The 25,219-nt window shown below is 35.9% G+C and overlaps 1 protein-coding gene across 1 annotated transcript; it reads left to right on the forward strand.

Annotated features, from left to right (window-relative positions):
• Positions 1-7,894: 7,894 nt before the first annotated feature.
• Positions 7,895-11,185, forward strand: LOC118270145 (cysteine proteinase 1-like). Its single transcript, XM_035585605.2, has 5 exons — positions 7,895-8,203; positions 8,628-8,751; positions 9,212-9,429; positions 10,037-10,153; positions 10,964-11,185. The coding sequence occupies exons 1-5, from the start codon at positions 7,987-7,989 to the stop codon at positions 11,107-11,109; spliced, it is 822 nt and encodes a 273-aa protein (XP_035441498.2). The 5' UTR covers positions 7,895-7,986; the 3' UTR covers positions 11,110-11,185.
• The last annotated feature ends 14,034 nt before the right edge of the window (positions 11,186-25,219 follow it).

Genomic DNA, 25,219 nt, shown 5'->3' on the forward strand with positions numbered 1-25,219 from the left:
TTAAACATGGAATGGGCGGTCTTACCTCCTGGAAGTAAAGTGGCTGCAATACCCGAAGAGGCGACTGCTAGTGCTATTTTTTCTTGTCTTCGCACTTCAGCAAGTAGCAGTCTAGTTAAAAACGTTTTTCCTGTACCACCAGGGGCGTCAAGAAAAAATATTCCACCATCCTGTTGACTGACACTTCTCAAAATTCGTTCATACACAGACTTTTGTTCATTTGTGAGGGTGCCAATATTATTGTTCACGATTTCGGCCATCGCGGCACGATCATAATTTGTCTCCGCTGCATACTCTCGACCAACACGCCGAACTTCAGTGGTTTCCTGCGGCTCTGGAAGACCATAATGACTCAAAGGATTGCCACCTATTGAAATCACAATATCTTGAAGTGAACAAAGGCAACGATTAATAATACGCTCGTCAGACTCTGCCACACTATCTCCATCAGCGCGCCTAGCCGCAAAACGAAAATCTTCGGATAGATGCCGTTGGTATTTTTCCCATAGCTGCATTGGATGGGCAAGTCCGCAGAACACTATCATGATTGCAAACAAATGTCGCAATCGGATGGGAGTGTCGCTGACTACGGCCTCTTCAAGAGTGTCGTCCCAATTTCGATCGTCATCTAGCAGACGCAATGCGCTGCAAGCTTCGTGAAAGGTGGAATGCTCAACACCATTAACAGGACTGTGTGCAGTAAAAGACGCAAGTAATAACATTCATTATTACTCGGATGAATCGTGTACACTCGTCCTAGTGCATGCTCGCGATATACTCCTGGAAACCCCTCCACCGGCTGTCCCCGTCGGCGTCTATTAAATATTCCTTGTTGCTTATTGAGATACGACGGTACTTCATTGTATAGGAGCGTTTGCAAAACTGTCTGAATGACACAGACTGAAATATGCTAAGAGTGTGGTACGGCAGATTTTCTAAGCGTTCCCGTACGTTTTCTGGATTGAAATATAATCGCTGTCCGTTTTCTAGATGGACATCTAAATGCATTACAGTTGGGTGTCGGTCGTGGATAGAAAATCCAAGTACTCCACACCGGTCCGAGGTACTGATATAGCGACCAGATTGATTTTGGTCACTTCATCACGATCACTGCTCTGCAATCCAAATGTGGCTTGATCACTTCCTTTGTTTACGTACTTGCATATGTATTTTATTGATTCTACACTCGCGCAGTACTCTACATTTACGTGAGCTTCAAAGGCACGTGAGAGTACTGGTGAATATGGCACTACCCACCGATTATCAACTGTGACACATTGTCCGCGCATATTTATTTCAGCAATAAAACCACTATTTTGAGGTCTCCGACGGCGGTACCATGGGTATCCGTTTTCACCAGTAACGGTTTCATCACAAAATTTTTTTGGAAACCTCTTTGTGCAACGGCCTTCTTTCATGCAGGGTGAACTGCTGTTAAATTTGCCACATGGGCCATGTATCATGTTCGTTTTGACGATTCTGTGTAAAATAGGGTCTGTGTCTGGATTAGGTATTTCCGCACTAATAAGACGATCGATTTCGTTTGGCCTGACCTTTTCCTCTAGCCACAAAAGATTATGGGAATGAGGCAATCCACGTTTCTGCCACTCTATCGAAAACATGTAGCAGCGGACTGACCCAAATATCTTTTCTTTTGTGAGGAGATCAATTAAGCGCCAGTGAGACGCTCTTCACGCTGAGTTAATGACTCGGACTCGCGAGATACGATATGACGCTCACGGTCAGCAGTGAGACGCTCTTCACGCTGAGTGAATGACTCGGACTCGCGAGATACGATATGACGCTCACGGTCAGCAGTGAGACGCTCTTCACGCTGAGTGAATGACTCGGACTCGCGAGATACGATATGACGCTCACGGTCAGCAGTGAGACGCTCTTCACGCTGAGTTAATGACTCGGACTCGCGAGATACGATATGACGCTCACGGTCAGCAGTGAGACGCTCTTCACGCTGAGTGAATGACTCGGACTCGCGAGATACGATATGACGCTCACGGTCAGCAGTGAGACGCTCTTCACGCTGAGTGAATGACTCGGACTCGCGAGATACGATATGACGCTCACGGTCAGCAGTGAGACGCTCTTCACGCTGAGTGAATGACTCGGACTCGCGAGATACGATATGACGCTCACGGTCAGCAGTGAGACGCTCTTCACGCTGAGTTAATGACTCGGACTCGCGAGATACGATATGACGCTCACGGTCAGCAGTGAGACGCTCTTCACGCTGAGTGAATGACTCGGACTCGCGAGATACGATATGACGCTCACGGTCAGCAGTGAGACGCTCTTCACGCTGAGTTAATGACTCGGACTCGCGAGATACGATATGACGCTCACGGTCAGCAGTGAGACGCTCTTCACGCTGAGTTAATGACTCGGACTCGCGAGATACGATATGACGCATCCTTCCGCTCACGGTCAGCAGTGAGACGCTCTTCACGCTGAGTGAATGACTCGGACTCGCGAGATACGACATGACGCTCACGGTCGGCTGTAAGGCGTGCTTCATGCTGATTCATCGTTTCTGAGGCGCGTGAACCAGCTACTTGTTCTCGAACCGTAGCTAATCTTTCTTCTCTTTGCGAAGCTGTTTCCGAAGATACCAATTCAGCATAATATTCCCGCCTCGCAGCTAAACGTGCCTCATGTTCTTCCTCAGTTTCTTGAGATCTAACTTGTCTCTGGCGTTTAGAGGCTCTCGAATATTGAGAAAGACCTGATTTCTTTCGTCTAGGCATAATGATTCTTGTCACAATATTACTTGGACTAAGAACTGTAGAGTATAAGATTTTGTTGGCTGCTCCCCTGCGTTACCGGGTAGGCTACTTCCAAATTATTATACGTAAACCACAAAACAACATAAGCCCGAAGGCATCTATTCTGATAAGTTACAATAAAATGGGAGTTTTAGCCAGTATTGAACTGTTAGGCATATTTTCCAAAAATCCTCATTTCATCATTCTTAATTTGTAACCAAATAGCCGAATATTAATTTTAATCGAATTAGCTTCAAAACTGACGGAGTTTCATACAAACTTACTCCTCCCCTTTTTACCCCCTTAAAGGGCGAATTTCCAAAAAAAGGATAGCCTATATGTTAGCGAGGACTAATAGCTATATAACAAAAAAAGTTTCATCAAAATCCGTCCAGTAGTTTTTGCGTGAAAAGCGAACAACAAACAGACAGACAGACAGACAAAAATTTTTTAAATCATGTTTTTCGCTTCTATTGGTTGAATAAAGATCCCCCATCTTATTTTTTCTTAAATATCTGTAATGTACAGACATGGAGTTGTTATAATTTTATTATATGTATAGATTATTATGTCGAGTTCCACGTCAAACAATTACGTGAGTAAGCCGATAACATAATAATTAATAATTTAGCATGTCTCACGAAACTTATAATAAAATTATAAAAAAGATAGTCATAGGTATAAGAAAAAGATTAAAATAAGGCAAAAGAAGCGTTCCTTTCTCCGAAGTACTTTCCTAGCGACTATTTTCTGTAAAACAAACTAGCAGTTCTAGCCGGCCAGTCGAACAAGGAGGTAAGTAAGTTAATTAACTTTTTTAACTCGTTTGCGAACAGAAACCGTGACCTCTGCTTTGATTCTTGGCACGTAACTACTATTGAACTGAATTAGATTGAGTTTAAATGACTTCGAAAAACAAACAGATTGTGGGTTGTAATTATATGTATACTTATACATACATAGGTAATAAGTATGTATCTATATTTTAGAAAATTTTATGTACTCTCATATATTTCCTGTTCATGAAATGTCTGATAAATTGGCGGTACCTATATTTTCCTCCCGGAGCTGTGGACTGCCTAGCAGTTACCGGGGATCCGGCTCAAAAATCAGTCTGACACTTCTCGCCTCACCCATAATTTTTCACCATAAAAACTGTATTTTCTTTAGGTTTAAAGCTTTAGTAACTCTGCTATCAAGTTTCTTTATTAAACAAAGTTTTTAGGTACCTACCTTAAGTAAGGATTGACTACTTTTAAGTTAGGAATTTAGTAATTCCTTACAAAAGTTAAAAAGGAATTACTAAATTCCTTGAACAAATATCGTGATATTATACATATACTTAAATACCTATTCGTAAAAAACTACCGGGAATAAGAGTTGAACCCACGTGTTTGACAGTCAAACATGCGACGGCACTACAATAAGAAGAAGCCATTAGATATACAGTGTAAACAAACAAATGAATAATCAAAACGCTACACGTGCCGAAGGAGATCGCAATAAATATTCAATATCAAAACATTTCAAACAATCATAGAATTTTAGTGGCGCTCGTAACAGATGTAATATTACTCAATCGTTCTCAATGTCTCCATAGACCATCAGTATCAAGGGATAGCCTCGAAATTGGCTATTGCTTAACCCGTCAATACGAAGTTGTGGTCGCTAAGCGCACAAATTACCAATAACAGGTAGATTCTCTACGGAACTGTACAGTTGTAACGTTTCAGGGTTGTACTGGAAACTATTATATTAAATTTGAAGTATGTACGATTAGCTTGCGATGGTAGCGACCTCTGTCAAACGAATTATGCGTGTTAAATATTATGTGTTCACGAATTGTGTGTGGGTTACGTTTAATATGTATTCCTCGGTCAACGACCTCGTGGAATAAAAGACGTAGTGTTTTGTTATTTTAATCAATTCGTCTCGAATGCTAGATTAATCACAGACCTATACAGAACAAAATATTAATTTGAAGTTCGATTCTGTACCATTCTACCTGTGCATTCTACCTAAATTTAACTTAAGGTTATGATATTCTCTTTTTTGTATGAAAGCTATCACAGTAAAACGTCTATTAGCAAATAAATACTTTAAAGACAACTCCCGTATATGATGTCGAACTTTATAATATAACACATTACCTAAAATTATATATATTATTTTTATTTTTATATACATATATGTTGTTGTGTATGGTCTGTATTATTTCCGAGGATACAAATAATATTTGTTTCCTTTACTTTACTTATACTAATTTATGTTGAAACTAAAATTACAATAATGTTTAACATGTATGCTCAGTTAAGAATAAAGAGCAGTGTTGTTTTTTTTAAGGTCAGTCTGTGACAGTAACATTATTTTTATATAGTCATTTAACGGTGGAAGCTTGTTGTTAGCGAATTAGATATAAATTAAGTTATTAATATTGTTATTAGTCTGTAAGCTTTCCTAAGAATAAATAAATAAAATAAATAAATATTACGTTGATCAACTACTTATTACAACTACTATATATTTTTGGCCGTTTCAAAGAAAAGTTACTTACCGTGACGTAACACCTAAAATTTTTACTGTTGTATAGGTGTCAATTATCGGTTGGTGTAAACGAAATGGCGTTGATAAAAACGATATAGTGACCTATTATAGCTTAAGGGTCCTTAAAATTTAGGAGAGTGTGGTGATTACGGGCATTAAGTTATCTTTTCCGACGTTTAAACCAAAATGACTATCTCTAGATTCTAGACTCTCCTTCATCATTTACACTGGTCAAGTAACTCGCACGTAATTAAATTAAACAAGCATTTACTCTCTGAATGTTTGAAGAGTTGAATGCTTGCTGAGTACCTACTGCAGTTGAAGTTAAACTTTGCTCCACGGCACTCACACTCATCAAAAACTAACAGTGTAATACTAATGTTCATTTCATTTCAATGCGTATAATGTGGATGCACTTTTAACCTTAACATAATGAAAACTGCGTAGTCTGTCAATAGTTTTTGTGACGTTTCATCAAAAAATCATGCTTTGCCACAAATGGGCCGGCTCAACCGGAGTGATACCAGGGCCTTCACAGAAACCTGACGTGAAACAACGCTTGCGTTGTGTTTCGTTGTATGAGTAAGGTTACTGGAGGCCCAATTACCTCCCTCACCAATTTTTCCAATCCTCGATTATAATTCCTCCACCATACAACCGGAAAATTCAAAACCCTCAAAAGACCAGCAACGCACTTGTAACGCCTCTGGTGTTTCGGGTGTCCATGTACGGCGGCAATTGCTCACCATCAGGTTATCCGCCTGCTCGTTTAGCATAAAAAAGCAAAAATACTAAAAGTACAAAATTACCATGACGCGGTTTTATCCTTAAAGATATACTTAGGCAAATGTTTCAGACTCGCACTAATTTTACATTTAAAATTCGTGTACTTCGTATTAACGTTATCTCATTGTCCTAAAGCCCATCATACATCCATTTATAATGCAATAATACCAACATAAAATAACAATTTATACGTTACAACCCTAATCTTGGTTCAAATAACTAGTTGAAGTTAAATTGATCAATTAAAACTTGAGCGTCTCTAAGATAACTTTTGAAGTCGTTTCGAATGGTCGCACTATCTCTATCAATTTTTTCAAGTCGTTCTATTGGTTCACTACTCACTACTTATTATTTGATCTCGGCTTTTCCGATACTAGGTTAGGTTTTGTATCTTATAGGCTTTTCACTACATAGTATAAAACAAAGTCGTTTTCTCTGTCTCTATGTCCCTTTGTATGCTTAAATTATGATTTTGATGCGGTTTTTTAATAGATAGTGATTCAAGAGGAAGGTTTATTGTGCTTCCGCCCGCGACTCCGTCCGCGCGGATGTCGGTCTTCGCGTGGAAGTCTTATTTCTCCATTTTGAGTAACTCTGACAATGACATCTTATAAATATCTATTGGACCCAAATATGGCGAGACCCATAATAATTAAGGAAATCCTCTTTTGAGCTACTGCTGTTGAGCTCGCGTTCTGTAGAATAAAACTGAAAAATAAAGATTTTTTTCTTCGTATTTTTCTAGGATAAAATGTATAATTATACCAAGTTTCATCGATATCGAACCGTTAGTTTTCACGTGATATCTGAACATACAGACAGACAGACAGATAGACAAAAAATTTTCTGATTGCATTTTTGGCGTTAGTATCGATCACTAATCACCCGCTGATAGTTATTTTAAATATATTTCATGTACAGAATTGACCTCTCTACAGATTTATTATAAGTATAGATAATACACATAATATATTACCATTTCAACGCATGCGAAGCTGGGGCGGGGCGCTAGTTTTATTATAAAACAGTTTTATTTAGCTTGACTTGTTTGTTTATTTAGTTTTAATAGCGTTTTTAATAAAAATACAGGTTTTGTAATGAGCACGTTTTTCGGACTATGCTATAAAGCTAAAACTTGAACTCTTCAACACAAAGTACTTACCAGCACCCGTGCGTCAAAGTTGAAGAGCCATCACACCACCACAGATGCCAGTAGCGGCCCAGTTGGGCTGATGCCTGATCCGGAGCTGCGGACTACCTAGCGGGTTTACCGGGGCTCCGACTCGAAAGGCAGGAGTAGGAACGGGCTGGTTTTTAGTCAGTAATAGTCTAACAGTAACACTCCCTCCCGCATCGCCCAAGGCGGGAGAAGTCATTGGATGATTTTCCCCCTCAAAAAAAAAGTACTTACCAGTATACATACTAATTCAACATTTGCAATAAACATTTCAAAGATATCTTAACAGCTCTAGAACCCTCATTTAGCTTCACGATCATAATACAATTACTCAACAGCAAGCTTCAGATACTTTTAACATTTTTAATTTCTATTAATATTCAGTCAATACTTAATGCATCATTATGATAATTTAATACGACATCGCTTAATGAGTGTTTAAGCCCAAGTGTCACCGTCAACAAAAAAAAGATAATTGGATGGCAACACCGTGATTCAAACGATAAACAGATTACAAAAACGTTACGGCACTCGAAATATTCAAGCGATGTCAAAAACTCGGACAGTAGAATGAAACGGTAATAAAAATAATGTTGAATGTCGAATACTACAGATACTTGGAAAAGTGTCGGGCATTTAAAAACTAGTACATTTCAGTCGAGCAATTCATTTCTCTGCCATTAAAAATATACAGAAAAAATGTTGTTAAGTGTTGCCGCGTTCTTGTTGCTTTTTGCTCAATATAATTGTTTTTTAATTTTACCCCGTCATAATTATACAAAGGATGTTTCATATCCTTTAAGGCCTGCGAACGTCGGAAAGGTTCCACTTTATTATGATTGGAGATATAACAACGGCGTTTCACCTGTTAAGAATCAGTTGCATTGTGCAGCATGTTGGGCTTTTAGTGTTGTTGGTAAAATATTTTTTGATTTTACTCTTTTATTGTCGCACTCGGAGACATTAAATGATTACTTAACCTATTCCTTGGTAATGACGTATCAAAATCGATTGCTAAGCAATGCCATTTAATGATTAGTACTTAAAGTATTCCTTGGTAACGATTTTGTTCGAATAACAATTGCTAAGGACTGGGTAAAGTACCTAACTGACGGACTAAATAGATTTTGAATTTTCTTACCCCGATGATTATTTTACAACGTCAGACATGTATTTATTATTTTCTCAGCAATTAAGTTCACGATCACTCGAGACAAAATCAAAGTATCTGTATCGGTTAGACGAAAATATTAAATGGAGAATTATATACATTATTCTTTTTATAAAGGTTTATTTATTTGCTTTGAAACTGAGTACATTTTCTTTAATATTTTTTACAGCAAACATTGAAAGTCACCGCAAGATTTACTTAAAAGCAGACGATATTCTGTCAGAGCAGTTTCTAATTGACTGCGATGATGCACAGGAGGGATGTGAATACGGACAGCTGCTCCAGGCGTTTGGGTAAGTTGTAGCTGTGTGACGATACTATGTCTACGATGACGATACTATAAGTGTTGGAGAGCCATGCTTCGGCACGAATGGGCCGGCTCAACCGGAGTGATACCACGGCCTCACCGAAAACCGACGTGAAACAACAGTTGCGTTGTGTTTAATTTTTATTCTCTTTCCAATCCCCGATTCCCCAACAACCCCTAAATTCCTAACCCCCAAAAGACCGGCAACGCACTTGTAACGCCTCTGGTGTTTCAAGTGTCCATGGGCGGTGGCGATTGCTTACCATCAAGTGATACGTCTGCTCGTTTAACCTCTGTCGGTCTCGGTAGGTTAAAACTAACCCTCCTAAATATTTAGTTATTTTTTCAGTTTCAATGTTCAGCCACTAAAACTGACTTAGAATATCAAACGGAGAATCTGACACATGGCATTTTTCGATTAAGCTAATTAACTCGATATTTTTTAGGGATATAGTAGCAGTATTTGGTGGAGTGCTTCGCGATGTAGATTACCTTGAGTATTATGATAGAAAGGGGGAATGTCAATGGTATCCATCAAAAGGCGACTCCTCTATCAGCGTGTCTCATAGTCCACGCCCAGTACCTGTGATAGGGTTCCGAAGAGTCGAACCTAACGAAGAAGTAATGGCGGCTTACCTCTACAAATATGGTCCTCTAAGTGCAGGTACGTTGGATTTTATTTAAATATTTTCTTGAATTACTCCAATTTTTATTTTCTAAACTTCACAACCACCTTACTTAACTTTTTCATAGATTTTTTTTTGTGTCTCATGTTAAGTTAGACTAATCACTAAAGTTAATTGAAATAACCTTGAATGTAGTCTTGTTTATCAGTAATAACTAAGTGAAGGTCAAATCGATAAATTAAGTTATTTATTGTATATACAATATGCATTTCAAGATAACGTCAAGGATAAGTAAGTACCATAAAAAATAACTTCAACAATACGATACGATCGAGTAGGTACTATAAAAGGCGGGCATATATTCAATATAATTTATATTACTTTGTGAGACTCATTATGTCTTATGTGGCTAGCAATTCAATATGTTTGTTTTAAACACAACATTTTTAGTTTTATCCACAATATACTAGTAAAAAATCGAAAATGATATGTACTACATAAATAAATAATTGTGCTAAAAAAATATTTTTTCTTTCTTTACATCAAAAAAAATATGGTGCAGTGGAGCCGCCGCACCACTTGGTGACACTGCCGTGCCACTTCAATATTAATCATTCGTAATGTTTTTTTTTTTTATTATTTCAGCAATAAATTCGGAGTCCATGGACAGATACACATATGGTATAGACGAACCAACACTCGACAACTGTAATCCTAATAAGTTAAACCACGCTGTCTTGATCGTCGGATACAATGTGTATGGTTAGTATTCATTTTCTTGCTACATCAACTGCCCGTGAAGTACATTACTGGACAAGGATCCTACTCTTTTTTTTATGGGACAAGCCCGCCACAACCTCCCACACTGCTGCAACTTCTGTAAGCCATGATCTACAGTAGATACAACCATGAAAACACCGGAACATTGAAGTCCGGCGCGTCCCAGGGACATGAATGACTCACTGTTTGACTTGTTAGATTCCGCAACGAAATTAATCAGAAGATATTATTAGAGGAGAAGAAAAAGGATCCTACTCTACATACTTAAAACAATTTAATTCTTGGCCGATGGGTTAGAAACCGCTGCTTAAAAGTTCAGATGGACTAATATAATAGGCAAGCGTCACCGACTGTTATGTTATCGCTTACCAGATTATCAGATTACATATTTTAAATTATTATCGCTTAGTAGGGATGTTCAATCGCCGAGCTACATTTTTTTATGGGCTATACCGGCAATCTAGCAGACAGATCACTTGATGGTACGCAATCGGCGCCGCCCATGGACACTTGAAACACCAGAGGCGTTACAAGTGCGATGCTGGCCTTTTGGGGGTTAGGAATTTAAGGGTTGTTGGGGAATCGGGAATTATTGGGAAGGGGAGAATTGGGCCTCCGGTAACCTCACGCACACAACGAAACACAACGCAAGCGTTGTTTAACGTCAGTTTTCGGTAAGGCCGTGGTATCACTCCGGTCGAGCCGGCCCATTCGTGCCGAAGCATGGCTCTCCCACACTTACCCACTTACCACTTCCACACTTAATTAATTACATTGAGCGTTTGTTTACAGTATCCGAGACTGGTGAGTCAACCCCGTACTGGATAATAAAGAACTCATGGGGTACAGAGTGGGGAGACAATGGCTACTACTACTTGGTGCGCGGAACCAACGCATGCGGCATCGCCAGTGACGTATCATTCGCTTTCGTCGCATAAGAAGTACTTATGAAGTCAACATGGATTTGGATAGATTGATAACAGAAAGCTATGTAAAATGAATATTTATTGTTAAATATACTACTTTTTAAATAAAAATATGTTAAATAAACAATTTACGAAAGTATGCAATTTTTATTAAAGCTAGTACAAATACTTTTTTACAAACGCTGTTTACTTGTTACAGACAATTCAGACACTCTTTACTATTTGCAAACAATATACCTATATTCAAACAAGAGATTTTGAATTAGATTATCGTGTCAAGAAAATCATTATTGAGGTTTCATTTTAGAAAAATCAGTTTCTTCTCTGTTATTTAATATCCCCTTAATGCCCCTCATACATAGACATCACAACAATACTGCCAAAAAAATATTCCACTAAACATCTAAGTGCATCTGCACTAACACCTTCAATGGATAAACTTTAATAAATCCCAACCTAGGATCAACTTATCAAACTCAGATTTTGACCCTAAGTTAATACAATTTGAAGGGTCGTTGGTCACTGACGTCAAACATATTTTGATTGCGACCCGCTACCAATAAAGTTTCATAATAAGATAATCTGCAGATCGGGTGATATGAAGGTGGTTTACTTTGATATTGGATTAATATAGATGTTAGATAAGGGCTACTATTCTTAAGGGAATTGTAGTAAAATTAAATTGTTTATATCGACTTGCCGAAAGGAGAACCTCTTTTTCTTTTTTTCGATTAACAAGACATTGGACGAAATCGATTTTACTTTTCGCATTTCGTTTTATCCGTTTCGTCATTCTCAAATGATTATTTATGAATGTATGGCAAATTATTATTCATATAGTCTTCTTTGGTTTAATAAAGAAAACTCACTTTCTTCACATTTCTAGGAACTTTCCTATTTAAATAATCATAACTAAGTTAATTATGTATCTAATTGTCGATATTAATTTGGTATGAATGTGTCCCACAGACTCTTTATTGCCAAACATTTTACTTATCAGCTCCATTGAACAACCTACTTCCATTCATCCATAATGTAAAGCAATTTTAATTACATAATAACTTGAATACTATACAGAGTGTAAACGCTACAATTATTTGTTGTTTTTATCATTTTAATCGTTTTAGATTTCGTATTATTCATACAACATCAGCTTTAAACAGTTGAAATAAATCGTGTTCGCTTTACACCCTGTACGTTACTTCAAATAAAAATAAACGAAGCAAAGCAAACTGAAACGTAGCACAATAAAAATAAAATACAACTTTAATTAAGCGTTGAACAAGTCAAGGAAAGTGTATGAACAACACACCTCACTTATTCAACGAAACATTATGAATAACACAGATTTGTAATAAAAACAAAGAAACTTTAATACGAACAAAGTTCACAACAACATTCTGTTGTTTAAAACTCACTGAAGAATTTTATATGAAACAATAAAGTCCGCTGCGGTGGAGTAGAATTCGCGAGACGTTTCGTGTCAGACTGTTTTAGATTACTTACATAGATAATGTTTCTCTTTTCATTATTTGAAGGCAAGCAGAGGTCACATTATACAATACTAAACACATGTATTGCGTCTGAGCCCATCCCTCAATAGCAACATGTGATACACCGTTGGATAGGGCTTTTTAAATGGAACAATAGTTGCTAATATACCTTTGGTCAAATGTTAGTATGTTCAGAGTTACGACGTCTTACGTGGCGTGATTGAATAATAAACATACGTACACAAACACAAGAACATATAAACTCACAAAGTTTTGCATTTATAATATTAAGTAAGAAGGCCAAACAATAGTTTTCATACACCTTTTTTTGATGACGTGAGGAAATCTTCAAACGGCGCATAGCTTTTTGGGGTTAAAAGACTAGGGAGTGTGGGATTTTTATCTCACTAAAACCACCCCGGTGGCCACCAACAACCCTTTTAAGGGGCGCCGAGTCCTCTTAGTATGCCTGCTCCGGAGACCCAGGGTGCAACACTTGTTACGCCACATTTCTAAGGAGACTTGCATCTCCGATTAGCCTCACTGTGCAAGTTGCACGGCAGCACGTGGCCACTGTGCCACCGTCTTCCCTGAATGCCCTGGGTGGACGCCTAGAGGCCACACTCTATGCGCCCGTGTCCCCATAGAAGTTTTCATACACTAACCAAGCTAATTCTAATAAAATGGAAGCTAAATAACCAGACACTTGTGTTGCCGTTCAAAAATCTTAAAGAGAAGTCGGGGTCATTGATTTTTCGTAATATATTCAGTTATTTCACATTAAATCAATGTTATGTATTAAAATACCATAGAAATGTATAGGAAGTCCTACATTATGAAGGCACATAATGTTTTATAACACGGGGTAACGACATTTTAACATATGCTTTCCAGTTTTTACGTTTATATATTACAAATTATGTTGTACTTATGCTATTCTGTAAACGTACTCAGACATTCTTGCAACTTACTCACAACAACTTGGCACTTCTCTGTGCCTCTTTTCTCCTTTGCGTCCTCCTCCCGGCGTGTCCTCCTCAGTCCTAGCTGCCTCGGGTCCAAGAGGCAGCTTAAGACTTCAGCTCCAGTTCTGGCTGCCTCAGCACCGAGAGTCAGTTCCAGGCTCCAGGTCACTCAGCTCCTCCTCCAACTCTGAGGCTAACAAGCACCAGTTCAAGAAGCTGATCTGGACAGCATTCTGTCCACCGTCCAGTATTTTGCAAGGGTGCTGTCACTCCCGATACTAGTGCGTGCAAAAATACTCTAGGTAGTGATGCAATCCAGCTCGAAGCACCATGAACAATGTCAGAGGATCGGTCTCAGATGGATTTAGAGATACACAAACACCACTAGATACTTGCACTCACTATTTTTTGTTTCTTCACTTACCCGCTAGGGGCGTTGCTTGTAATCTCATCGAAGTCAAATTGACGCTAAACCTAAATAAATTGAGGTAACGAAACCATAGCGCGATCTATCTCGATACCAACACCATCTATCGAGCGCCGCGTCAACTTTGAATAATAATAATATTTTTAGTACGGTATAAATGTTGATCGCGCTATGATTCTGTTACTGCTCCGAACACCCACTTCATAAAATTTCATATATATAATCAGTGATGTATATATTATGAACCATTCAAAAAGTTTTTGTGTATAATTCACATCGTTCTTATATGATCCCGGAAACAGAAATACGCACAACGATAAGGAGGTTTTGTTATATTAATTGGTATAAAACTTTGCAAATACTGCAGGAACTCTCTGAAAGGACATATCTTGAATTACGGCTAGTGAGCAACAATAGAATCGTCCACTGTTACACGGGATTGATGACTAAGTTTTAGGAATGTTTTTATGGTATAAGCTGGTAAACGAGCATACGGATCACCGCCATCATGGTAAGCAATCGTCGCCGCCCATGCACACCCGAAACACCAGAGGCGTTACAAAGGCGTTGCCGGCCTTTTGGGGGTTAGGAATTTAAGGGTTGTTGGTAAATCGGGGATTGGGAAGATTAGGGAGGAGAGTAATTGGGCCTCCGGTAACCTCACCCACACAATGAAACACAACGCATGCGTTGTTTCACGCTGATTTTCTGTGAGGCCGTGGTCGTGCTCAAGCATGACTCTCCCACACTTAAATTAATCTTAGAAAGTACATATAACTCAGAAATAGTCACATTAGTACTTGCCGGTGGTTCTGCACCCATGCATGAAGAACGGGTGTCTTAAACCTCAGTCCACCACGACATTATCACATTAATAAAACCTAAACAATAATCTCTCCATTAGATCTAATAATAAAATAACTATTTATCATAACGAAACGTTTCGAAAACAATTAAGTAAGACGATACATTACTTAGTAATAATCTCATACAATACTTCGGATCGCAGACTCGACGGCACGTATTTTTTCATCAAGCAGAGAACGTAACTCCTAATAAACATTATAAGGAAAATAATAACGAACAAATTACTTATAAAAACGAGAATGTATATGAAGACTTTACTGAATAGACAATAGGTACATGAGTTAATCTCGCCTTAGTTAGTACAGGAGCTGTCTTCTTGTGGTTGTGATATTAATGATTATATTTCATTTTGTGAGCTGATTATTAGTCTGAAACCTAGTGTTTAGCTAATGCCTAATGTTTATGTGTAAACTTACATTGTGTACACTTTGTATACGAAGCGTAATGATGTTTGTTTGACCTTTTTCAATATCTAAATAACAATATTTAGTCGTTGATTACACTCTATTTTGAAGGAAGTATGTCCAATTCCAGAATGATAATAAAATAGTACCGTTTACAGCCGTTTATGACTACTTAAACTATTACTTAGTGACAATTTTGTTCCGAAAACAATTGCTAAACGCTGGGTTAAGTAATCATTAAATGTCTTTGAGTACTTCAGTTAAACACTACACAATTTACATGTGCAGAAAAAAAATACTACTACGAAACATGCAAGCACTGCACAAATTTTAATTAGTAGGTAGGTACTGTCCTGGTGCTCGCTCTATACATGATTTTAAGTTACATATAAAAGGACCAGACCAGTGGCTGACAAAGTAAAAGCGTAGAAAAGTTAAGATACTACGTTGCTGTGGATGCGTTTGGCTTCCATCAATCATATTCATTGGTACATATAGCATAGCACTGGTGGAAACGGACTCAGCTAAGCTATGTTTTTTATATGAAAAGATGCGTACTATGGATGTGTACTATGTGTGTGTATAGCTTCCCTACTTTCGACACATCACATACTGCGCATCTTACTCGCACAGCTACATAGGTACCTTAGTATCAGTAAAAACTGTCACATAATTTCACAGCTTAGCTACAGATATAGCTAAGCTACGAGTATCCAAAGCAGATAGCTAAGCTAGATTAATAGCATATAACTATGTGCTATATGTCTCTGGCGGAAAAGCAACCTTATAGCTGCAATGTCTATCACAAAAAGAACCGTTTAATCATTAAAACGAGGCTCTTAAACGTCTCAGAAAAACATTGATACTCTTATATTTTTGTTTTAAATGAGCAGTGTTAATTAAATCTCGTTGTCTGATCTCATTGCGGCTGATCTCAGCCCAACCTTTTTGTCTGTTAACGAATTATGTCATACAATGTTCTTTTATTCTTTGTTGCTTGTTGTATATTTTTTTTAAACGATTAAACCAAAATTGTGGTGGTTTGTTTTTGCTTTTTTATTATATTTACTGCCGGTAAACGAGTAGACGGATCACTTGATGGTAAGCAATCGCCGCCCATGGACACCCGAATATATAAAGCTTTGTTTGTCTGAACGCTCTTATCTCCGAAACTACTGGTTCGATTTCAATAATTCGTTTTGTGTTGCATATTGTATTTATCGAGGAAGGCTATAAGCTACAAAACATCATGCTACAGAGTGAGTGAAACAGCGCTAGATTAGCTAGTATAAATTTAAAAATTAATCATAGAATGTGTTGCTAAGCGCAAATCTCGAGAACGGCTGAACCGATTATCGCTGATTCATTTTTATGTCGGGTTTGTTATTATTAGGAGAAAATTCCTATGTTCGAAAGAAATAATAAATATGCGCCAAAAATCCAAGTTTACAGTTCACCGAGTTATATGTATGTGCATCAAATAATTATATTATTAAATCTGTATGGACATATCAATGTTCAAATTTTAATAATAATAATTTGAATTAGTTCTGCTCTCTGACTCACTAATATAATAAACCGACTTAATTAGCTCACTGATGTGGAAACAATTATAAATAATGGTATTTACCAGTGTGGGTTTTAATGAACTAATCATTTCGACCAGTACCTAATTGCACTGATTTTTAACCGACTTCAAAAACAGGAAGTTTGATGTACCTATGTATGAATGTTTGTACGCAATTATCTTGCGTTTGGCTGAACTAATTTTGATATGGTTTTCGGCATAGCATTTTTCAAACTTAGGATAACATGTCCAACTTATTACACATTTCGCTTATTATTAGAACCCTATTTTTGATGGTATAAGTAATTATTATTTATATAATTATTTTTATTTATCCAGCCACTATAGACATTATAATCACTGAACGAAGAAAACAAATCTTCTACCATAGAAATATAAATTACCTAAGAAAAATCTTTCACCAAATTCTTGATTAATAGACACATAAAAAACATTTTCCTCCAAAAACAATAATCAAACCGAATTTCATAAAATCCGTTCAAAACTTATTCGCAACCGAAACCGCACCAATTTACATTGTGAACTTAAAACTTTTAAACCTCTCACCTCACAAATACCTTTGGAACTGTAAACCGTGGCGTTATAATAAGAAAATTGTTATTTACCCAAGATCTGGTACTCTTTCGTAACTCTCAACTTTTCAATCAGTACACTATAATGTGGTTGGCTTGTTCCTTCTACTGGCTTTTCAACTCGACCGCGCACTCTCCCGCTCGCAATAATTCCACTGAAACTCACAATTACAAAGTGAGTAATTTCAGTCAAGTTCACTTTGGCACTCGACTAAGTAAAAGCAAGTAAATGGGTTTAATCAAGAGAAATTGAAATTCCGTCATAATATTTAAGTGGCAGCTTGTTTCTTAATACGTTGGAACTAAAGTTTACTGTTTGCCTTTTATTGTTCAACTTATTATAGTTTCTTGGTTACTATTATCATGAAATGTATACGTTTAAATACATATGTTATTTTTTTTATTTTTATAGTTTGACTGTACGGTTGATAAGCAACTGGAGGCCGTGAAACGAGTCGCGAGTTCGATTACCGAACGACGCAACTCTTTGTGGCAACCACAAATTGTTGCTTCAATCGAACCCGCTCTGGGATGTGTATGTGAAACATATAATATGTATGTTTGTAAACGCACCCACAACACAGGGAAAAATCCTAGTATATGGCAATGATAAGAAAATATTTTATACTTAAAGCCAGTTGTATGTTGTACAAAATCTTTCAACAAAACAGTAATAACTCCTTCACTTACTTTGATCTTAATCTTTTAATCAAACCTAAGTCAAAAGACGTGATTTATTTTAGTTTAATTAATCCAAATACTGAAGAACCTTCTTTGAAGCCTTAATAAAAATAATCGTCTGCCAGTAATCGTGAAACCGAAATATTTTTTTATTTTCTTACGGAAACAAGTACTTTCGAAGATTATGATTATATAGATATTGATTTGAAATCTCACGTGACGTGACTTCTAGGTACATTTAAACGTAGAAATGACGTATATTTCCACTATACTTTGTTCGTTTTATCTAAGTATTGTTGTCTTATATGACAAAATAAAAAAAATATGTGTCTAATATTTTTTCGTTACCTAACTGACAGACTAAATAGATTTTTAATTTTCATGCCCCGTCATCATCCCTATTGTACCCTTCTTTACTCAACCAAAAAACAGTCTATACCTAAACATTGTATAAGTTTAAATAGTTTCAAACGAATTGCGAATAAAATATAATGAACGTTAGTAATATATTCGTCTGCACAGCTCTGCAACCTCAAAGGGAGGTTATTAGCATTTGTCACCCTTCCATCGCTGAGGAGACATTTTCTAGGAATTTAATAATAGATTTATATCAGAAGCATTTATATTAGTCGTATAATCTTTTACAGTTCAACGAAATGTTTTCTTAGAAATAGTTACAGTATTGTTAGTGAACTTTGTATTTTAAAATAATACGACTGTCTCGTTATTCGATTGTTTCTTAAGGTAATGCCATATAATAAACTGACTTCTGTCATCGGCTTTGCCCGCATTCCTGTGGGATAAAAAGTAACTTATGTGTTATTCCAGAGTATAATCTATCCCTGTTACAATTTTCATGCCGATCCCTTCAGCCGCTTTGACGTGAAGAAGTCATAAACTAACAAAAATACATACAAACATTCGCATTTATAAGGGTAGTGGGCTTGCTTTTGAGTATTGAGCGTATACTAGACACTATTTCAATCCAGAGCTGCGTACTACCTAGCAGGTTTACCGGGGCTCCGGCTCGAAATGCAGGAGTAGGAACGGGTGGTTTTAATTCAGTAAGAGTACGACACTCCCCCTTGCTTCGCCCAAGACGGGAAAAAATTTAATGATTTTTGCCCTTTTAAAAAAATAATCAAAACTTTATACGCTCTTTGAAATAGCTCAAAGAACGTGTAAAGTTTGACTAAGATTAAAAAAAATGGAAAATCGCTAGTCGGCCACTAGGGATCTCTCTCGACCATTGAAGCAATTTAATAAAAAAAAGTCAAAAGTCAAAGCATTTATTTCAATTAATCCTTAATTAGGCACTTTTTAAATGTCAAATTGAATTGTCCGTCAGTCTGTCTGTCAGTGAAGCCACGTAATATGGAAAATTTTCATTACATTTACCAATAACACTACTAACAAATCCCAGAACACAATAATTCATTAAGTAATAAAAACAATACTAACTTTAACCGAGCTATCATTCCCTTGACATTGCAATTCTCACACCTAAGTATTTACTCTTAGAGTTGACAATCATCTAATCAACTCACCAAAGAAAACTTAGTGAGAACAATTTAGCAATTGAATTATACCTGAGTGTGTTGAAACAAATTAGATTTTTTATAAAAATGTAGAGCAATCAAAATTCAGCTTTATTTGTAGACTGATTAGGTATTCAGTCGTTTACAAATACAATTTTTAGATAATAAACTTGCAGACTTTGCTGAGCGTTCGTTAATAAAAATTGTTATCTTTTTTATTATAATTTTGATTCATATCAAACTAAAACATTGCTGATTTACTTACAGCTATACAGTATAATTTTATTATAGTACGTACACTAAATGAAAACAAAACACACTTTTTTTAATCATAGATATACCAATAAAACGTTGAAGTAAATAAAACTGGAAAACGTAAATAAAATCCAAAACTAAATATTGAATTTCAATCGAAAATGTTTTAAAAATTTCAATATAAACAGAAATACAAGAAATTGTCAGTAAACAAAGAAAATTAATTTATTATACCTACAATGAAAACCGCAAAGAACTATTGAACCACAAATATTTAAACGGAACTTTGATTTGGTACTTGGAACTTCAAACAATACGAAGAAAATCAACAAACAAAATTTAGCTCTTTTTCCAAGTAGTACATAATAGAGAAGGATATTATAATCATGTTTTAAGATTGATTTCAATCACCAATCTGAAATTCCGCCCAACCCGGAATTCGACCCCAACAATTCTCCCAAATTCCTAACTCCCAAAAGGTCGGCAACGCACTTGTAATGCCTCTGATGTTTTGGGTGTCCATGGGCGGCGGTGATTGCTTACCATCAGGTGATCCGTCGGGTCGTTTACCAGCTTACAACATAAAATAATCGGATAAGAACAGAAAAATGGAATTTAATTTATGTACTAGATAAACATAAATTCGTATATTGTCGCAACGCATTTCACTGGACAGACTGACGAGCAATTCTATTCTGAAGTTTAAAAAATATCCATAATAACATGCATTTTCTTAACTTGTGTCTTGCAAAAAGTTAAACCATAAAACACTCATAAAATACACCTTAATCAATGAAATAGTGTCATTACTATCAATAAATCAATGAATGCTTATTTGATAGTATCGGAATAGCCACTGTTGGTAATAAAATAAAGATCATAGACGCTGCTATATGAAACTACTGACCCAATCTTTCGAACCAAACAAAGCATGAACTACTAGTACTACAGAATCTCAATAGAAATTGAAACAGGAGCTCCTTTAACCAGTAAACGCCAATAAGAAGTAAACTCATTAGCAAAGTTTCGCGGTGAGCCGTGTCGGTGTCAGTGGCCATAAATTATTTTATTAGCACCGTGATTTATTTGCTGTTCTACTTATTAAGAACTTCTGCTATTCAATGAATAGACTGCATATTGAGAAAAAATGTTTGAGGATGTGTGGGAGAAATTAACCAGGCTATACTCTTTAGGACTTTTAACAGTGGTAGTAAAGTTATATTAAAGTGTTTCTAAGCGATTAACAGTATTCTGCGACACTTTATACATAGATAACACTGAAAGTGTTTACTATCACAACCATTTATCCAATTATTTTTGTACATACATACATAGGTAACCTCACGCCTGACTATGGAACACCAATTGCTACGAATCTTACATATTTCTATCGCTTGATCAACAGTCATCAGTCTTTTCATGCATGTTCTTCGGTATAGTCCCAATATTTTTAGCCATAAATGTGTAAATGCGTAAAAATAGCAAATATTGCCCTTCTAGAAACACCTTTTAGAAAGAAAAAAATAAGAACTCTTCATAAATACGCCTGCATACCTCTGTGTCTACGCAAGTTTTTAATTAATTAAAAATACATAATTGTAAAAAGAAAAACGAGTGAACATTTTTAAAAAGGAGGTGCTAAATTAATCATTTCTCAAATTAGACATGTCTGGCAATGAAGTGACAAAGACGAATGAATACCGAAAAAAAAAAACATTTTAAAAATGCGATGAAAATTAACAGCAGATATTAAAAATAAATTAAGAACGCTTTCTTAAAACACTGATTAATTAAATTTCAAGCGATTTTAAAAATGGAGTGTATTTTTGGACAATTGTGTGAAGTAGGCTTTGGCCTACTTTTATCTCACTAATATTATAAATGTGAAAATTTGTTTGTTTGGATGTCTGTCCGTCAATCACGCTGAAACTATATTATTATTTTACGTAGACATATCATCAATAATATATCTCATGTTAACAAAATAGTACAAATAGTCAGTTGTAATATTTACTAAATTCATTCAAATACAAAATAAATTAGTCCGGAAACTAGGCTAATTGAATTCCAGTGGTAGTTTTAAACAGCCCCACTTCACCCTACCTCAGTTTTTAGGTGTAATTAAAATCCTATTTGGTGAACCTGTTTTCGGGAAATTACGAAACGGACCGAGATTTTTGGGGTAAATAAAAAACTCGGCCACTATAACTAAATAATACTAACCGAACTTTTTTCGAAAATATGAGTATTGATATGGGTTTTAATGACTATATTATTATACCTAAACTTGTCTATAATATTATGAGTAAGCTAAGTACTCGTGGAATTTTAAAATAGTACCTATTTTTGTTAATGAAGTTCGAGAAACCCGAATAATACATAAAATGGGTTTAGGACCGAATCAATAGTTATATCATAACTGTTTCAACCATTACCTTTGTGGGGTACAAATTATATTTAACAAGCTTCTGCCAGCGGCTTCGTCCACGTTCCTGTGGGACAAAAAGTATCCTATCACCCAAGTCATCTCATATCCTGTATGTATATCAAATTTCATCAAAATCCGTTCAGTAGTTTCAGTGTGATTGAAGGACATATTAATATTTCCAAAGATCCAAACAAACTCAATTTTATATTAATGTGATAGCCATTTTATATATTTCAATAATAACAAGTCAGATTCAGTGTCAATAAATAAAAGTTTTAGACGAAAAAGCGCAAATTCAAGGTTAGCATTGATCTCTTTCATTAATTAATTTAAATAATTTCACAAATTCATTTTATAGAGCGATAAAACTAGAGAGTAAAATGATGTTATTAAAATAAATTTCAAATAAAATGGCGTTTAAGCCGAAGTAAAACAATATTTAAAGTACTCGAAGGAATATAAACATTTTTCTTATTATGTAAATGTAATTAACGAAAGGTTTTTTTCTCATTTTCAACGTCGAAATTAAAGATTTTTTTCTACGAATTTTGATTGAAAGCCGTAAAAGATTAAAACGTAAGAACGATAAAATTAGCTTCATTTCGTTCTGTTTTTTTTTTTACTCTAAGGAAATCGTGATTGAAATAGTTACTGTAAATGAACATTTTTTTACGCTTTACAGTAACCAAACACTCATGGGCCTTCTCTAGATGAGAATCGTGCTTGGTTTTCAGTAATTACCAATGTACTTTCTAAAATTATTAAGACACCACTGACAAACAATGACAAACATTGTGAGAAAACCTGGGCTTATAATTTCTAATTATAAGTTTGAAATCACTAATCCGCATTGAGCAAGCGTGGTGATTAATAATTAAACCTATGTGTACCTCATTGACGTGATGTCCACGTTTATACCACCTAGCTTCACTGAACCAACAGACTGACAGACTATTATTTATGTCTTTATTTGTTGTCATTCCAAAAGTACCTATTTATGGTTAAACTTGGTTAAGTTACAGTTATTGTAAAACTGTGACTCCAATGTACCTTTTTTTGAGAAAATCACCTATTTATAGTTAAACTGACTGGTTTAGTTGCAGTTATTGTAAGCCCGTGACTCCAATGTAGCTACACCCTTAACATTTTAAAATTCATAGTTTACTTCGGTTCGTAACAGCGATGATTAAAACCAGGAGCTCATGTAATTAGTTCTTTTGTTTTGTAATGAGTTTTAAATTGCTGACACCGTTTTAATAACATGTTTTTAATATGAAATTACTTTATTTTGCGGTTCAAAGTTAGTGTTTCATCTCCAAATAAAAAGAGTACAATATTATGTTTTGTTGTATATTGTCCGTATATGTAAATACTACTGCCTGGGGACAAAACCTTGAAAAAAAATACCTGTAACACTTAGTTCAAGTCTTACATTTTGTTAAACTGATTGTCGTGGTGATCCGGATTAAGATAAACCAACCAACGGCAAGTACCAATGTGACTTTTACCGAGTTATATGTACTTTCTAAGATTATTTAAACACTGACAAACGGTGAAAAAAACATCGTGAGAAACCTGGGCTTTTAATTTCTGATTATAAGTGTGAAATCGCCAACCCGCATTGAGCAAGCGTGGTGATTAATGCTCAAACCTCCTCCATATTTGAAGAGGCCTTTGGTCAGCTGTGTGTTACTTATAGGCTGTTGATGATAATGATGATATTGTTAAACCAACTAATAATATAAGAGTACAATGTTCTTCTCACAACATTTACAAATAGAACACACAAAAACAAACATTAAAATTCTTCTCAATATTCAAAACTGTGATCCGTATCAAACATCCATTATGTTAAAACAAAAACTTCAACAAACGTCGTCGCTTGGACAGGCGCGCAAAAAACACGAAGTCCAGTGTCCAATGAAACCGATACCGAGTACATGGTATCAATGACAACTGTAGAAAAATTACTCGGCGAACATCGCCCGAGGAATCCAATAAGCGAAGGACGCAGACATTAAAATATTGAAAGGCGACGAAAACTTTTGTAATAAAAAACGCTCCATTTGTTAAAATGAAAAACGATTTCCACTCTACGTCCCTTTCTAACTTCTACGAAACTTACGCCGAACTTCCAATGCTCATCAATTATCGCCTCTATCACCTTGTGATAATGTCTAGATTAGAGATTAAGTGAGACTGCGGTGTTAACAAGGTAATCATTATGACTGGCTTGATCCCAGAGTGGAATAATATTGTGTTAGCTGCTAACTCGCTGCCTAAGTTCAGCGCGGAATATAAATATTAGTTGAGTAAGACGCTGAACTTGATTAATTTCAGCTATTGCTTTATAATCCTGTTCTATAGTAGTATTTTCTACTAAAAATGGACATTTTTGCAATCAATCATCGCTGCTATAACATGTGTTCTTGGATGTCAGAAAATTCTGCTACATGAAAAATTAATATCTAGAGCTGAACACGATTCAGAAAATGATCGTAAAATGTTGTACAGACGTTTTTCTTTAATCTTTGATTTAACTTTTATCTTAAAACCTTTAGTTTTAAAGGTATTGTGCATGTATATTTTAACTCTAGAAATATTTAACTAAGTGGTAATCCAAAGAGAACATGTTTTCGTTACATATGAATTTCAACCTTCGTTCACGAACCTTATTCAAAACACTGGCCACAAAGAAAACAAATGAATTGTTTCGAATTAAATTTCAAACTTCAAAGAAGATTCTTTTTTCAAATATTACCACAGGTTAATAATAAAGAAAAGTTTAATAATGCTCTAAGGAGGTCTTACCTCGCAAGTTGTGCGGCAACTATAGAACTACTTAAGTACTGCGTAATGTTGGAAGTTGTACTGTCTTGGTTCTATTGTGAGCTATATTATAGA

Source organism: Spodoptera frugiperda, chromosome 30 (assembly GCF_023101765.2).
Source record: "Spodoptera frugiperda isolate SF20-4 chromosome 30, AGI-APGP_CSIRO_Sfru_2.0, whole genome shotgun sequence".
NCBI classification, from domain to species: domain Eukaryota; kingdom Metazoa; phylum Arthropoda; class Insecta; order Lepidoptera; family Noctuidae; genus Spodoptera; species Spodoptera frugiperda.